Source organism: Antennarius striatus, chromosome 10 (assembly GCF_040054535.1).
Source record: "Antennarius striatus isolate MH-2024 chromosome 10, ASM4005453v1, whole genome shotgun sequence".
NCBI lineage: Eukaryota > Metazoa > Chordata > Actinopteri > Lophiiformes > Antennariidae > Antennarius > Antennarius striatus.
The window spans coordinates 13,355,995-13,372,143 of record NC_090785.1 but is presented as its reverse complement, the minus strand read 5'-3'; the positions used below and the strand labels follow the sequence as shown (position 1 = coordinate 13,372,143).

At 41.5% G+C, this 16,149-nt stretch overlaps 4 protein-coding genes across 4 annotated transcripts in view; 3 read left to right on the top strand and 1 right to left on the bottom strand.

Moving 5' to 3' along the window:
- Positions 1 to 59: 59 nt before the first annotated feature.
- Positions 60 to 4,209, top strand: ccng1 (cyclin G1). Its single transcript, XM_068325783.1, has 6 exons — positions 60 to 261; positions 1,761 to 2,024; positions 2,113 to 2,366; positions 2,472 to 2,550; positions 2,790 to 2,900; positions 3,086 to 4,209. The coding sequence occupies exons 2-6, from the start codon at positions 1,761 to 1,763 to the stop codon at positions 3,275 to 3,277; spliced, it is 900 nt and encodes a 299-aa protein (XP_068181884.1). The 5' UTR covers positions 60 to 261; the 3' UTR covers positions 3,278 to 4,209.
- Positions 4,210 to 4,355: 146 nt separating this feature from the next.
- Positions 4,356 to 6,727, bottom strand: nudcd2 (NudC domain containing 2). Its single transcript, XM_068325784.1, has 4 exons — positions 6,328 to 6,727; positions 5,674 to 5,722; positions 5,436 to 5,587; positions 4,356 to 5,056 (listed from the first exon to the last, which is right to left on the bottom strand). The coding sequence occupies exons 1-4, from the start codon at positions 6,514 to 6,516 to the stop codon at positions 4,973 to 4,975; spliced, it is 474 nt and encodes a 157-aa protein (XP_068181885.1). The 5' UTR covers positions 6,517 to 6,727; the 3' UTR covers positions 4,356 to 4,972.
- Positions 6,728 to 7,044: 317 nt separating this feature from the next.
- Positions 7,045 to 16,149, top strand: part of gabrb2a (gamma-aminobutyric acid type A receptor subunit beta2a) — a 35,710-nt gene continuing 26,605 nt past the window's right edge. Inside the window, exons 1-9 of the mRNA XM_068325741.1 lie at positions 7,045 to 7,173; positions 7,250 to 7,356; positions 7,453 to 7,520; positions 7,913 to 8,133; positions 8,232 to 8,314; positions 8,425 to 8,568; positions 9,231 to 9,334; positions 14,145 to 14,238; positions 14,701 to 14,768. Of these exons, the coding sequence (XP_068181842.1) occupies positions 7,115 to 7,173; positions 7,250 to 7,356; positions 7,453 to 7,520; positions 7,913 to 8,133; positions 8,232 to 8,314; positions 8,425 to 8,568; positions 9,231 to 9,334; positions 14,145 to 14,238; positions 14,701 to 14,768 (948 nt within the window). The 5' untranslated portion in view covers positions 7,045 to 7,114. The remainder of the gene's footprint in view (positions 7,174 to 7,249; positions 7,357 to 7,452; positions 7,521 to 7,912; positions 8,134 to 8,231; positions 8,315 to 8,424; positions 8,569 to 9,230; positions 9,335 to 14,144; positions 14,239 to 14,700; positions 14,769 to 16,149) is intronic.
- On the top strand, positions 10,930 to 13,010 carry gabra6a (gamma-aminobutyric acid type A receptor subunit alpha6a). Its single transcript, XM_068325740.1, has 2 exons — positions 10,930 to 11,459; positions 12,799 to 13,010. Exons 1-2 carry the CDS (start codon positions 11,035 to 11,037, stop codon positions 12,818 to 12,820), a joined length of 447 nt encoding a protein of 148 aa, XP_068181841.1. The 5' UTR covers positions 10,930 to 11,034; the 3' UTR covers positions 12,821 to 13,010.

Here is a 16,149-nt window from a genome sequence, read left to right as displayed (position 1 = left end):
TCCTTCGCCGTTGACCAATGAAAACTCATCGTGTTAGGTCATGGGCTTGGTTTAATGCCCGCATTAATACCTAAACTTCCCTTTTCCCCGTCGCCTTACGCCAAGGGTAGGGGGTGTGCATAGGTCGACATTAACCTATGCTTAAACCCTTTTTTTCGTCAAAGTTCATACTTGCATATTTTTATGTTTTAAACTTCACTCGCTTGTTTCAAGCGTGTGCTGAGTCCGCATAAAATCAAAGGCATCGTAACTTGGGCAAAGGTAAGTTAACTAAGTCAATCCGTCTGTCTTCAATGTCATGCTAACTAAACGAGTGTTTTACTTCAAACGGTGTTAACGACTGAAGCTTCATACCGTATTCATACAGTTATAACGTCATGCGACTGGATACTCTTTAAAGGAGACCGAACTAATGCTGTTTGAACACGGGAAAGGGATGGAGGACATGTTAACATGTTAGCGTTAGCACTTGTAGCTAACTAACGACGTAGTTTGTCGTTGCCCCATAACGAAGCACAAATCGAGTTTATAACCCCTGTGTGGTGTCTTAACTTGGATTTTAATTGTCCATATATTCAGTAAACTAGTGTAGTTGTGAGTGAGTGAGGGGGGGGGGGGGTCGGACATGTCCTGACTTGTCGCCGGTCCTGCTGTCATGGAGGCCCTCATGGAGCCTAATGTTGTGACTAGACTGTAGAAATGGGTCACAAACAGATATGACCGTACCTTTTTAATGAAACTTTTGTAAACTCAAAATGTATTTAAATAAACCTGTACAGATTATAAGAAACTTGTTTGGTGTGTCGTTTCGTGTCAGATCCAGTTGAGTCTAGTTCAGCTGCACCTGTTGAGGGAAGTCTTGTCATTTAGCGACTTAAAATATGGCAACGCTCCCATTTCTCACATAGCGTGAGCGACACGTAATTCTACCCGCATGCACACGCTTACAATCTGGTATATTATACGCAATTCATATCACAAAATGTGTTTAATCATTTTTATTCTGAAGTACACCTGTTTTGAAATAAACCAACGATTTGGAAAATTATAAAACAGGTCCAACATCATGATTAACCAGCTACAGTGTCTTTGGTCCAGGTGTTAGACAATTTAACATGTTTTGATTATGCGTAAAAACGTATTCTTCCATGCTACTAAACAATGTAAATTACAACTGTGTTTTTGTGAGGAGTGATGGATACATCATAAAATCCTAGACATGTATGGTTTTTTTTTTTAAACTTAGTACTGTCTTTATAGTCCTTGTTCATAGATTCAAGACTTGAAATTGTTTTCTTAAATAGCAGAAATGAAGTGGTTGATGTTCGGGCTTAATGGCCAGAATAAAAGTTGATGTTTTCAAAATCGTCTTTGAGCAGCTATAGTTTTGCATGTTTGATACACGTATAGTTGTATTGGTAAAGCCTATTAGGTGATGAACGCGTAGATGTGTTAAATTAAGGGCGGCTGCAGAGATAGCAATAACTAGATAAGTGCTTATTTGCCTTTGGACAAGATACTGAAAACCAAAATAATCAAGGTGACTGTTCTACAGTGTGAATGGGGATTGTTGCATGTGTGCACCTTTCATATCAGCCTCTTTTAGTTTTTTTAAAAAGTGCGTGTAAATGCAGTCGGTCTAGAGCCCAATTTACATTAAATTGACAAGACAGTTTTGTAAAATTACAATATCAGCATCATAACGCCTTGAAGTCAAATCTTGTCAGTTAGAATTTTTTTTTTTTTTACTGTTTACACAGATGATTGATACAGTGACAGAACCTGGTGCACAGCCCTTTGCAGTCCAGCTGAAGGCCCTGACAGATCTGGAGGGCCGATACCAACCGAAGCTGAGTGGCTTGAGGTTCATTGAGGCCTCTCAGGACAACGGTCTCAGGATGACAACCAGACTGAGGGAGGTGGAAGTGAAGGACCTGCTTTCACTTACCCGCTTCTTTGGTTTCCACTCGGATACATTCTCTCTGGCCATCAGCTTGTTAGATAGATTTCTCTCTGTAATGAAGGTTTGTGAATATGCGGAATCCTAAATAGTGCAATCAGTTGACTTGGTAACGATATTTTAAAACCTAATTTTCTAGTATTGTCCAACAGATTCAACCAAAACACCTGTCCTGCGTGGGCCTCTGCTGCTTTTACATTGCTGTGAAGTCATCAGAAGAAGAAAAGAATGTGCCCCTGGCCAACGACCTGATCCGCATCAGTCAGAATCGCTTTACAGTGTCTGACATGATGAGGATGGAGAAGATCATCATGGAGAAGCTCTATGGGAGGGTGAAGGCACCCACAGCCCTCCGTTTTCTCCGTCTGTTTCACAGCCACGTCCAGGAGCAGCTCAGTACAGAGAGGTAAAGACTCTTAAATCTATTGTCTTTTAAATGAGCTTTGCCTCACAGCCATACTATGTATATGGCGGGATCATGAAACTGAAAAGCATTTCTATCTTTTAATAGCGAGAAGATACTGAGTCTTGATAGACTAGAGTCTCAGCTGAAAGCCTGTCACTGTTCATTTGTCTTCTCCAAAATAAAGGTAGGTCAAAATAACTGCTGTCAAACATTCAGAAAGTAGAACATGAGTCACATCATGTACAAGTAGTTCATAATGGCAGTGACAACCAGTAGTTAATCTGGTTTGTTTGAAACCAAACTTTCAAACCCCATGTTACATTTGCTGTGGTAGTCCAGTCATAAGTTTTCAGTAAAACATTTTTTAGGAAATATACTGGCTGTAGGTTTTGGTGGTGAAGAATCTTTACTCTGTCTCTACAGCCATCTCTGCTTGCCATGGCTCTCTTGTGCTATGAGGCCCAGGAACAACATGACCCTGAACACGCTGACAAAATATCAGAGGCTCTGAAAAGCGTGCAGCAGCAGCTGAATGTAAGCAACAAACACTTGTTCTGTTTTAATGTAATGAAGTGAACTTTGCTGTTTTCAGTGGACTGAATGAATTGAATTGAATGAAGCCGTTTGGTTAGAATACAGTAATGATAATGTTAAGACTGGTCACTATTGACGTATGGAACAGACAGTGTGGGGTTGTCAATTATTTTTCTTACTTGTAGATCAAAGATGGAGACCTGGTGTGCATTCGGGAGCTGGTTGGAAAATGCCTGGTTGACTATGCCACCACCAAGTGCTCCAGGCCAAACGGCCAGCGGCTTCGCTGGATCATATCGGGAAGAACTGCCCGTGAGCTGAAGCACAGCTACTACAAGATCACTCGCCTCCCCACCATACCTGAGTCAGCTAATTAAACCTGGAGGTACAAGAGAGTGACCTTAAATGCACAAAATGTGTTTCAAATATTTTTTGTGGATTGGGTGAAATGATTGGGCAACTTTCTTGCATTTGTGGTCACTCACTTACAGCTCCAGTTATCTTCCTTACAGATGTTCATAAGTGATGATGGATGTCTTTAAGGAAAAGCTCCAAATACAGCTGTTTCCTCCAAGAATGTTTTATGTCATTCTCCGATCACACACGCTTTGGTGTCTGGCTCTGAAATAAGGTGAAAGGTTTTGTGAGAAATGTATCTACTCTCCTGGCTGAGTTGACTGCATGTGTACAGTATGTTCTTGTTTAAATCCGTACCAAGGTGTTTGGTATTTCCTGGAACGGGTTGCTGGTTTTAAGCTATTAAGTATGGAACCACCTAGGTCCTCAGTCCACCATGTGGAAGAGGAGGGAGAAGGATTTTGTGAACAGTAAAAATGGAACCAAGAAATCGGGCCCAGAATCCTTAACTCCCACCCTAGGTTGCTAAACTGTCCTGAATGCACACTCCTACCCAAGGTGATGATTTTTTTTTTTTTAACTTCGAGAGATGGTGAGGGGAGCTCTGGCCTCAAGTACATCAAGGCTAGTGACGTTCCTGTTGCATGAGATGTGAAAAGCGATCAGCGTTTACAGATGAGTTTTCACATATTCTTGGTGTGGACTGAGTGAAGCACCACATATGTTAACTGATTTCAATTGCCAGTGATGCAGAGAACACTAATAATTTGTCACTTCAGTGGAAATGTGGATTTGAATTTGCGTTTCATTTTCTTTGCCAGTTTCCCTGTGTACTTCAAGTTTGTTTGGTGACAAATGAAATTTATTTTCAAATTCAAAATGGCTAATTGAACATACCATCTGTGAACCTGAATGAATACTCGTACCTTTCAATAAAACTTTATTGAAAAGATATTGCTGTGTGCATTGTTCTTTAAAAAAAAAGAAAACACCATTCCAATTTATTTTAACCACATTAAAAAATTTTTGATCAACTGTTCTGTGATGACTTCCAGTTAAGCATATGAGCTCTGATCAATGACATCCGTACTCCAGGGCCATGAAGAGTTTAAGAACCGAGATTATCCTGGACTCTGACTCATTTTCACTTTGCTTGTGTCAGATCAACAAGAGATTCAACAGTTTCATACAAATTACAATTGTATTTACTGTATATAATTCATGGGAAATACGTTGTAAACAAGTTGTATTCCAGTGATCATGAAAACTTGACAGGGACTGACTCAAGTTTTGTTTATTTTTGAATCATGGCTCAACCACTGCTGTTTGCCATGGTGGATAAATGAGATCGATGTTGGATCACATCTCTGAAGCTGCTTGACGGCGTGCACAATCTTCTCTTGCCAAACTGAAAAAGACTGAATCAGTATTTATGGAACTGCTTTTTAAGGTTCATTCACATAGTGTTAGACTTCAACCTTACTTCTCTAAGCATGTTTCACAGAACAGTTGAACAGTGACCTGCTATGCAAACTCTATGAAAAGCTCGACCAATAAAATCACCCAGTATTTTAATTCTTCTAAAGACAACATCTGTATAACTCTTCATCACAGGAGATCGGCTGAACTCTCTCTGGATGTTATGGATGGCCTCAGTAGTTATCAGGCTGCAGGCATCTCCAGCATGTAGCAGGTCTCTGACACCATGGCATCAGTCACTTTTGTAGACTGGAGAAGTCTGGACCACCCTGAGCATAATTCCCAGAAATCTCTGCACCGCTGAAGTCAAATCCAGGATTCTACCAGAGAAAAAGTAGATGTTGATTTTCATCAGCAGTGTTGTCACTTAAATGGAGAGTAGTGATTTAAATTCTCACACACACACACACACACACACACACACACACACACACACACACACACACACACACACACACACACACACACACACACACACACACACACAAAATAAACCTGATCAAGTCTGTGACGTTTTCCTCATTTTGAGAAGTAATTTAAGGAGCTTTGGTTAAGTGTAAATGGACCAAAATTTGCTTTGCTCTCCTCAACATTCCAAATTCTGTTAAAATCTGTTAAAGTCATTTTCAGAAAGGTAATGTGTGTAGAGGAAGACAGGTGCTTGAACACACTACACCCCTTCAGATGACACCAACTCACCTCCCGCTGGAACCTCTCCAGTGTCAGCTTCTTCTGCATCTGGTCCTGGACCCAGGCGTTTGCACAGTACTCCCCCTCCAGCAGGGAAGACCAACAGTTCCCCGCCTCCCTGTTTGTCTTCATCAGCACGATCTGAATTAGACACTTGTCCTCTGAATCAGCAAAACAGTTAAATGGAGGTGAGTTAAGGGTGGCTTTGAATATAGAAATTTAAATTATTTTGACATATGCAACCTACCTAATGTCCACGTGGCCTCATCAGACACGGTTGTGTCAAACAGTTTTCCCTGACAGGATGTGAAAAACATGTTGATATGAATTCATATTGCAGTCAAAAGCATCAAGAGGTGCAAGAGGTCTAACTTCATTTTTTAAAATTATTTTTTTATTCTATTTTAAAGTGAGGAGATTGAGAAAGCCGAGATGAATATCTTGTACTTATCAAAGCTTTCCTGCTGAAAACTATGGAACAGCTAAAACTCAAATGCACCCAGAAACTCCAGTGCCCATAGCTTTGTGAATAGTTTTGTGGATAGGGTAATTCTATTAAGTTTTGGAAAGAAGATTTTGGTAAGTTTGTCCAGTATGCACACATTAAACGTTCTATCACCATGATGAAATCATCAAACGTGGTATCCCAGCACCAAGGGAGCAGGACATTATACATTTACTGGATGTACTTCAAGCAAATTTAATCAAACCACCAAATGAATTGTTTTAAACATGATTTTCTATCATGACAAATCATCGACTGTTTTTCTGAGTAGAAGTTATCTTTCAGACACTTGATGGTCTTTACCCATCCCTGTCATACCCCAACCTCTGTGGCCCCCACTTCTTCCTCAAAGAGGTGAAGTGCTGTGATAGTGAAACGAGAAACCTCCAAAATCACCTTAATTATTTCCTCCCCTTTGACGTGCAGCGCTATGTCCTTCGATCCTAAATGGCACTTGACGTCTTTAGCAGACGTCCCGTGAGGCACGTTGACTTCGACGAACACCTCCTCCATCGTCTGGTACCAGGAGCCCCACGGAGTCCTGCAGGGAACCACCCCGCTCCTCTCCTCGAAGTGCACCGACATGCTGACGCTTCTCACCGGTTCACAGGTTAAGCTAACTATCACTCTTCTAATAGCGAAGAGATGCTAACACGCAGAAACGCGAGTTATCTTTTTAGTCTGGACTTCATCGATCAACTGTTATGTAAGAGTTTCAGAAACATCCAGTTAACTTTCATTTTGTTGTGAAGTTGCTCATCGCCATATTGTTTTGGTCAGTTCTTCTTCTCGTTGGATTTCAGTTCCGGATGTGAACCTCTTGTGACTGTAGCGACACCTGCTGTCCGATGATGTGACCTACAACAAAAAATATTTGATATCACGCAGTCATTCTTTTGACAGTAATGAATTTATTGCTGTGTTGTAAACTGATGAACTGTGTTTAGTTTTTTTTAGGGTTTGCTTCAGTGATTGCTTTGGCTTGAAAACAAACTAACAGAATCTCCTGTTTGGCTAAAAATGGAGTGGATTTACTAATCTGTTAATTAGATTACTGCTCCTGCCCTCATGGTTCTTGCATCCTTACGTATACCCACCTGTCACTTTATCCACACAAATTCTATCTCTCCTCACACACCGTTTTTGTATGAGTTTTTCGGTGGGTTGACTGCAAATTTTCTGAATGCTGCCCAGTATGGTTGTACAGACATTAGTTTTAGTGACATTTCTTGGCTGGATAAGGTAGGTCTTCATTCTGTGCTTGAAGATGGGATGGAGTACCAAGACCATTGGACTTTAATCTTGTGTTTCTCTGCAGTCTTGGTAATGCAGGTGGAAATGAAAAAATTAACTCAGATAACATCACTCGAATTTTGGATCGGCTTTTGGATGGCTATGACAACCGATTGCGCCCTGGATCTGGAGGTATTTGTGACTTCAATTCCTAAAGCCTCCTTTTCAATGACTCACCTACATCACATTTAACTCTGTGAAGTCTACATTTGCAAAATGCTATTGCAGGTGGTGTCACAGAGGTGAAGACAGACTTCTTTGTCACCAGCTTCGGACCTGTTTCAGATGTTGAGATGGTATGATAATACTGCTGTGAGGACATGTCTGTGTGCTGAATGCCTGCCTTATGGGCCGCCTGCCATGGGACCATCTAATAAGCTTTAATATGTTTGACCAGCTTTCTAACGCCTTTATTCATGGCCTCTAAATCAATATGACAACATGTCAGACAGGGAGAATGGATGAATGGATTGATTAATGATTATGTGGGGATGAGTGGCATCCATCATTGCCTTGTCATTGCTCCTCATATTACACTGGCAATTAAATGGCTCTTTCATATTAGGCATGCTGATGAATGACAGAGGCCTCATGTTTAGAGTTGAAAAAGATCTAAGTACAAATTTTTGCTGAGATTGTTTCAGAAAAAGTTTTACGCCCACTTTTTTTTATTATGTTCATGCAACAGGAGTACACCATGGACATGTTCTTCCGTCAGATGTGGGTTGATGAACGGCTAAAATTTGAAGGTCCCACTGAAATCCTGCGACTGAACAACCGCATGGTGGACAAGATCTGGACACCAGACACTTTCTTCAGAAACTCAAAGAAGTCTATTTCTCATAACATGACTACACCAAATAAACTCTTTCGCATCATGCAGAATGGGACTGTCTTATATACCATGAGGTGACCTTACATTACACAGCTATGATTGATGGAATCTGATGTGGATGTCTCAAAGGAAAAGGAAACTCAGACATGCTTCTTTGTTTTCTTGATGCCAGACTGACAATCAGTGCAGAGTGTCCAATGAATCTAATAGACTTCCCGATGGATGGCCATGCCTGTCCCCTCAGGTTCGGAAGCTGTAAGTAAGAGAGATGTGTACATAAGCAAAATTATTAATTATGGCCAGATTCATACAATTTGTTATATTGGAATTTTCATGTTTTTCCTAATTGCCTTTGCATTTTTTAGATGCCTATACAAGCAGTGAAATCATGTTCACATGGAGGAAGGGTCCAATAGCGTCAGTTGACTGTCCCAAAGAGTCCATTAGTCTCCTGCAGTATGACCTGGTGGGACAGACACTGTCCAGTGAGATATTCAAAACAAACACAGGTAGAACCGCAATTCTTGTAACTGTGTTGTAGACAAACCTGCACGCCGAAGTAGAAAGAGGTCAAATGAGTTCCTGCAAACTCTGCACAAGCGTCCACTGCTCCCCCCACAGGAGAGTCGATAAAAAGGGAAAGGCTTCCTTGTGTAACCTGCTACTGTAAGTCTGTGCATATGAGGCCTTAAAAAAAGAGCTACTGCATTAAAGCCCAGTGACTATGTGTGTGTGTGTGTGTGTGTGTGTGTGTGTGTGTGTGTGTGTGTGTGTGTGTGTGTGTGTGTGTGTGCGTGTGTGTGTGTGCGTGTGATGCAGCATGTGTCTAGTCTGTGAATGTCAGCATGCATGCGTGCAGACTGGGCTGGACAGCGTTACACATAGTGACACTGCATGTTCTCTTCCCACCCCCACCTCAGTCGCTCCTTCCTTTTTACAAATGCCTGCTATACACCCTCCTCCCTTTTGTCCCTCCTCTCTTTCTCCTTCGTCTTGTCTCTCCCATGCTGTCTTTCAATGTGCAGACTTTCTCCATCATAACAGCAGCGCTATATCTGTATATTTCTGACAGCTGCTATTCAATTTCAAGGGCATTCAAGGGCATCCTGTCTGTGCTTCCCCACTCCCTCCCTCTGGGTTGGTCTGTTCTCATGTCCTGTTTATCTTGCAGGTCACTACTCTGTGCAGGTGGTCCATTTCCACCTCCAGAGGAAGCTGGGCTACTACCTTATACAGACTTACATCCCTCTTATCATGATTGTTGTGTTATCTCAAGTGTCTTTCTGGATCAACAAAGAGTCTGTTCCTGCACGTACAGTCGCTGGTACGACTGTTTTCCGACATGCATTCGGCAAAAAACGATACAGGATATCATAATATACAGCACCACTGTTTGTTTCATAAATGCTTTTGTTCGTCCAGGTATCACCACAGTGCTGACCATGACCACCTTGAGCATCAGTGCCCGTCAGTCGCTTCCAAAAGTATCCTATGCCACTGCCATGGATTGGTTCATTGCTGTGTGTTTTGCCTTTGTGGCTTCGGCTCTTGTCGAGTTTGCAGCCGTAAACTACTTCGCTACCATCCAGGCCAACCGTCTGAAACAGCAAAAAGCCAGACAAGACAAGCTTGAGGTGTTGGCTACGAGCAGTGAGGATGGCGACACAGTGTCGGTGAGCAGCAGGCTGTAGGTCAACAAGGAAGGGTAAATTCTAGCTGAGCTTTCACCATCATTATTAAAACATGCTGGTCATTTTACTGGAGTGCAACAGACAATCAGTCCCCTCCTTGAGCTATGATACTGTCAGCTAACATACCTTTTTGGTTGCAAAATAATTTATTATTCTACTTTTTCAGTTCATAAAAATGTAAAATTGCTGCTGGACCTGGAGAGTGTGTTCATGTTTGTGCCTTTAATCAATCAGCTAGTCCCACAGGTTTTCACTGGAGATCAGTCCAGGGTCAGACATCAACTGTGCAGTAGATTAGATAAGTTTAGTTTAGCTATATGTTTCCATAAGTTTACAGTTCATTTTAAGCCTAATTGAAGTGAAGATAATTTTAATAAAGCCAAAATCTGCTTTAATAAAGTTGAGCTATCTGGCTGCTGGTTCTAGAAACATTTATATTATATTATATTATATTATATTATATTATATTATATTATATTATATTATATTATATTATATTATATTATATTATATTATATTATATTATATTATATCATGTGACAGCATATCAAAACTATATATACAAAATAAAATGTTTTTAAGTTATAAACAGGTCTCTTACTGTTTTTACATTTTTTAACAATCTGATTCCCAAGACAAATTAATAAGTCAATAATAATAGACAATAATGTATTATCCTGGTGTTAAATGGGTGTTAACACCAGGATATCTGCCAAATTTCCCACCATGAGACGTGACTACTCCATACTCCATAGGTTTCACTCATGCTCTCTGTTGAATAAAGGGTGTAACTGGTATCATGTGCCACTTCAAATGCATGCTCGTATCCAATAATGAAGAGTTAATGTACAGTCCCCTCACAGAAAACAAAAGTTTGCTGTGATAATGTTGATGTCGAACAGGAAGCAGTGACTCAGAGAAAAAAGTAATCATGACCCAGATAGGAGCCTTTTTTTCTATGCATTTCCAAGTAGTCACCCTGCCCCTTGCATTTCCCGCATTCTGGGTACACCACACATTAAATAGTTATATGTGCTTTTGTAATGCTCTCATCTGTAGCAATATGCTTTATGCTAATACAGTAAGCCACCATAGCATCCTCCTGGGATGTGTTCACGTGTACAGCTCATGTTTAGATGCTGTAAAAATAGCTTCACTGTGAAAAAACATTGAAGAACCTGAGGAGTTCTCCCTGCAGTATGTCACACCCGTCCAATGGGCACCCAGAAAACTACCTGCTCCACTCTTAGCTTAGCAGGCCATTGAGAGAACACTCCTGTGGGAATGAACATTGCTTCCAGGCGTATATACTGTACACCCCAGCGTATTCAAATCACAGTATGTAAAACTTGCTGGTTTGAAATGTCCTTTTTTACACTAGCCCTTTTTCTCCCTGTGCAGACCCACAAAATCCATCTCACCTCTTCCTCCTTTTTCTCCAAACAAACTGCCCCCACCTTCCAGTTGGACAGCAGCCCTCAGGAAGGCCTTAAGAGGAGGAATCACTCAGTGTGTCGCAGTGAACCAGGAGAGGCTCCACCGCTGCCCATTTTCCTCCAGCAGGGCTCGGCTTTTCCTCAGATCCCACAGCTGGCTGGTACCAGCCCCATCGACAAGTACGCCCGCATCCTCTTCCCCCTGGTGTTCGCCCTGTTCAACCTGGTTTACTGGTACATCTATCTGGTCAAGGACACCATGGAGAGTGCCAGGTACACCAACCACATTTAGTCCATCCAATTGTCCGTCCGTACGTCCATCCATCCATCCATCCATCCATTTATTTATCTATTTTTGTGAAATTTTTGGTTAAACTTGATGAAACAGGAATGTCTGTCTTAATTTTTATGCATTAATTTTCCGTTGAGAGTAATGGACATTACCTCTTTCTGTGAGTCTGTAACACAGAATATCCACCAGTAACCTCGTGTACTGGTTTAATGTTGGAAATAAGGGGAAAATATTGTCTAGTATTGTTCAGAAACAAAATTTAAAACTGAAGAGTTTTCTTTTTATCCCCTGGGGAAAGCCCCAAAGAAACCATCTCTACACCCAACAACACCAGAATACAAGCTGCTTGTGGTGAACCCATGTTTACATCTTTAGTTAGGTTTCCGCCTGGAGTTTCTTTTAACCTTTTCAGTAATGCATGACAAGGAAAGACATCCACAATTGGAAACACACTTGGAAGACATCAATCATTTTTTACATAAAAAAGTCACACAATGAACAAATGATATTTATCCACAGAGCTTTGTATGTGAAAAAGCCACATAACTAATTATCATATCTCCAGTTGAACAATAACTACCCACGTTTTTGTCAAAGACTTTTATCTTGACAATAAAGACATCAATAATTTCTAATGCTGGGAGTTGTAGGCGAACAAAGAAAAAGATGAGAACGATGTTTGGTGGCGTTACTGCAGCGCTGACAGCAGCGCCGTGGTTTTTTTTTTAATCTTCATCACAGATTTACAAACTGGCAAAGGGTTGGGCACTCAGTTATTTTGAGAAGAAAAATATACATCAGATTTTCTTCGAGTTTTCTTCAAGTTTACCTGATAAAAAAATCCAGCTGTGGTTGTCATTAAATACTTTTCTTTACTTTGTTCATTAAGAACAAGAAAGGGAGCAGATCCACTCTGTAACATAGCCACTTATAGAACACAAAGCTGCCGCTTAAGAAAGAACCAGAGCAATACAGAGCAAAAAGCAGCGAGGGATGGAAGGGAGAGAGAGAGATATGTGTTATGTAACGATGGGGAGTGCAAATCTGCTCATCATGCTTCTCATGTTCCTGTCAGAGAATTTTTACGGTTGTTTTGTTTATAACGTTCTGCAGAATAATGAGAGAGACAAGATGGAGAGCATGAGAACAGCTGCATCACATCTATTCCCTTCACATATTTTCTTCTCATTGCCTGATACTTTTGAAGGCACTAAGAGTACAGGAGGCATAGTGTACACAGATAGCTTCTGAGTGTGTGATGAGGAGAAGGGCTTTCTGGGTAACACACTCACATGTTGTGCTCTGCTGTGTTATTCTCAGGGACACAGAGCTTGAAATCTAAAGGACCTGGAAAAGGACACGTCCAACCAGAGAGACCCTCAGCATTCAGGACCCCCCCCGTCACTGTACACACAGAAGATATGAATCAGAAAATCATTTACCTCCATCTACTCATCCCACAAGCTGTGACCACTGTTCTTCACAGGGCCTCAGTCTCAACTTCAAGGGGCCCCTGGACCAAGACATACAAATACATGACACACACGCACGCACGCACGCACGCACACACACACACACACACACACACACACACACACACACACACACACACACACACACACACACACACACACACACACACACACAGAGGAAACACATCAAAAAGAAGTGGATGATATAATCTATGATGGCTGTAACTTGTGCTGATGCAACAGTGAACCAATGCTTTCAGAAGCCTGCCCTCTACAGAAGCACAGCTCCCACTACAACAAGATCAAACGCAATTTAGAGGGGGCTCACATTTCTCCCCGCAGCTTCAAAAATGTACTCCAACCTGAGCAAAGGAGCAGTGGGATTGTTTTCCATCCAACCTTTCAGCTCTGGCGCTCTTCTGCTGCCTGTGCATTTCCACATGCACTGAAAAACACAGCAAATAACAGCATTTTATACCCCAGCATGCTGATGACATTCATTTTCTTTAGCTGTGTGATTGGTGACTGACTGTTGGCCGTAGGTGACTGTGTTAAAGTGTCTGTGATGGAGTATCTTTAGTGTCTTTGTCGACCACCCTGTAACATAAAATCCAAAGGAATAAACCTGTTCTTAACTTGACATTTGGGTCACCTCAACACTGCAGTTGCATCTCTTCGTTTGACCTTGTCATTATCTAGACAAACTTATTTGTAATGTAACACACCAGAGAATAAAGGAGACATAAAAGTGTTGTTGTTCAAATTCACTCCTGGCACAAACGTGTGTTTCTTCGTTAAGGGCAATCACTTGTCCCTTTAATATTTTTCTCTGCAATGGAAACTGCTCACCCACCATCATCAGTCTCCACTCTTTGATCTTGTGCTGGATGCGCGCATGCGCCGATCATTGGCTCCTCTGCGCTGTCTGGAGTAAGTTGGATGTGCGCTCTCCTCACTCGCGTCGGGAAACCACCTCAAAAACTGTTGCGATGGGGAGGATCAGGAAAAACCACTTTGGGGTTTTGACTTTTTCCCTGCTTGTGACATTTGTCTGGGCTCAAAGAATCCCGTCTCCATCTCCCGTCCTCCGTCTTGCATGTCAAGAAGCCTGTGTTTAACGTGTGCCTGGCGTGTGATATTAATAAGCTCTTCTGCATTACACCACCTTGTTTCTCCCCCCCCCCCAGCGTCAAGGATATCAAAGATCCAAGCAATATGCCTCTGGTAAAAGAAACAGTGGACAGACTGATGGATGGATACGACATTCGGTTGAGGCCAGATTTCGGAGGTAACGGGAACATTGGAAACGGAATGTCATGTTTTCACGCCCTCCTGACGTGCAATACATGTTTAATGAATCGCAAAATCATCTGCTTTAATGTGCATAATCATCCATTCACAGTTAGTTAATTCGTCCTTTCTGGATAGGAATATCAGAAATGATGTGCCTGTTTTATTCGATTGGGAGATAAGACAGACGTTTAACGTGATCGATCCTGCGCGTCAATGTTTGGTTGTTTCACTGAAAACATGTCATTCCATTTGATCTGTGAGCTAAAATATGATTATTTTATCAATATTATAGTTATTCTTATTATTCCTATTATTTTAGATGGGGCTGGTGATGCTCAAGTCTCCTGTAGGTGGAGGTTAGCAGAGAGGAACCTGGACGCGCGTCACGAATTTATTTCATTTACATGAAGAGAGGATTTTCCACGGATGTTGTATTGATGCCTCCTTTCCTTCACAGGTGCACCGGTAGCTGTGGGGATGAATATAGACATAGCCAGCATAGACATGGTCTCTGAAGTCAATATGGTAGGTGCATCTTAATGATTATTACCCCGCTTAAAGTTGCCAGTTGTTCCTGGCACGTCTGGACTACCCCTGAAGTGGGCAATTTTATCACGATCGGTTGTGTGTGATTGTGTGCCAGAGAGCCGGGATAATGCCATCCACATCTAAAAAAAAAAGAAAGAAAAAAAGAAGAACAAGCAAAAAAAAAAATCCTGTGAATACATTTTACTCGGGTAGAAAAACGCGAAGGCTTTCCTTTTCCCCCAAACACATCATCGCCATCCTCCTCTCAGTCTCCGCATCTGCAGCTTCTGGTGTGTTGCTGCATTTGAATTCAAAACACACACTCACTGGCGCACTCGGACGCACAGCCCCGGCTGCGCGCACGGTGTGTGTGTGTGTGTGTGTGTGTGTGTGTGTGTGTGTGTTGTTGACACGCACGCTCTCCTTTCCCTCTTTACACTGTTACCAAGGCAAAAAAAAAAAAAAAAAAATCCATCTAACGCCATCGTCTTGGGTGTATTTGGGTTTTGGACTTTTAATTCGTTAACCAATCACACCGTCAGCATCATGTGCGTTTACGATTTTTTTTGCATATACTTGACAGATGACGTAAGCAGTGCATTAAAAAAATACGTGTCCGGTCACATATATAGCATTTAAAACAAAATGAACATGATGCGCGACTTGGGAGAGGATGAGGGAAAAGTTGAGCAGTCTATGCAAGAGCACCACCCATTGGTCCGTGTGACACAGACCCACCAGAAACTGACGCAAATGTTAACTACTTCAGTGTGGACCTACTGTACCGAGTCAGGCCCGCCTCTCAGGTGGAATGTGACAGGAGAAAACCCATTAAAACCATTCTTTAAAACCATTCTTTGCTGTTAATCCTGGATGTGAGAAAAGATCGCTTTACAGGTAGTCTCTCCATGGAGCAAAAGAACAGAGAGATGTTATGTAAAAGCATAAAAAAGACATTTGCTTGTAGAAAATGAAAAAGATGACTTCTCTGTTTCTAACAGATGCGTTTTGGATGTGATCTTTTCTATTAATGTCGACAGTCAAGGTTTTAATTTGTAAACCAGATACATTTTTTAATTATTTTTTTTTAACTGTAATGACTGTTAACATAACAAGAGTGTGTGAATTTGCTTTGGATACGGATGAACACTTACTGGTCAGAGCTTTTCATTTGATGGAAATCATTTATTTTGGTGGGTCTGGGCTGATTTGAACTAGAAACCCTCTCTTTCTTTCACTCTCATCTATTTTCTTTTTCTTTCTCTCCCTCCTCCATCCTTCCCTCCAACCACTTTGAATGGATATCTAGTTTGTAACTCTGGGCTCAACAGCCATGTAATCCACCTCTGCCTTGCTCCAAAGGGTTATCTTACTTAAG

What these genes read in the sequence shown, in the direction of transcription:
- ccng1 (XM_068325783.1), top strand. Translation starts at nt 1,761, where the DNA reads ATGATTGATACAGTGACAGAACCTGGTGCACAGCCCTTTGCAGTCCAG. An exon ending in TTGTCTTCTCCAAAATAAAG is followed by an intron (nt 2,551 to 2,789) that starts GTAGGTCAAAAT and finishes CTGTCTCTACAG; the next exon opens with CCATCTCTGCTTGCCATGGC. An exon ending in GCGTGCAGCAGCAGCTGAAT is followed by an intron (nt 2,901 to 3,085) that starts GTAAGCAACAAA and finishes TCTTACTTGTAG; the next exon opens with ATCAAAGATGGAGACCTGGT.
- nudcd2 (XM_068325784.1), bottom strand. Translation starts at nt 6,516, where the DNA reads ATGTCGGTGCACTTCGAGGAGAGGAGCGGGGTGGTTCCCTGCAGGACT. An exon ending in AAGGGGAGGAAATAATTAAG is followed by an intron (nt 5,723 to 6,327) that starts GTGATTTTGGAG and finishes ACATCCTGTCAG; the next exon opens with GGAAAACTGTTTGACACAAC. An exon ending in TGAGGCCACGTGGACATTAG is followed by an intron (nt 5,588 to 5,673) that starts GTAGGTTGCATA and finishes TTGCTGATTCAG; the next exon opens with AGGACAAGTGTCTAATTCAG.
- gabra6a (XM_068325740.1), top strand. Translation starts at nt 11,035, where the DNA reads ATGAACATTGCTTCCAGGCGTATATACTGTACACCCCAGCGTATTCAA. An exon ending in GACACCATGGAGAGTGCCAG is followed by an intron (nt 11,460 to 12,798) that starts GTACACCAACCA and finishes TGTTATTCTCAG; the next exon opens with GGACACAGAGCTTGAAATCT.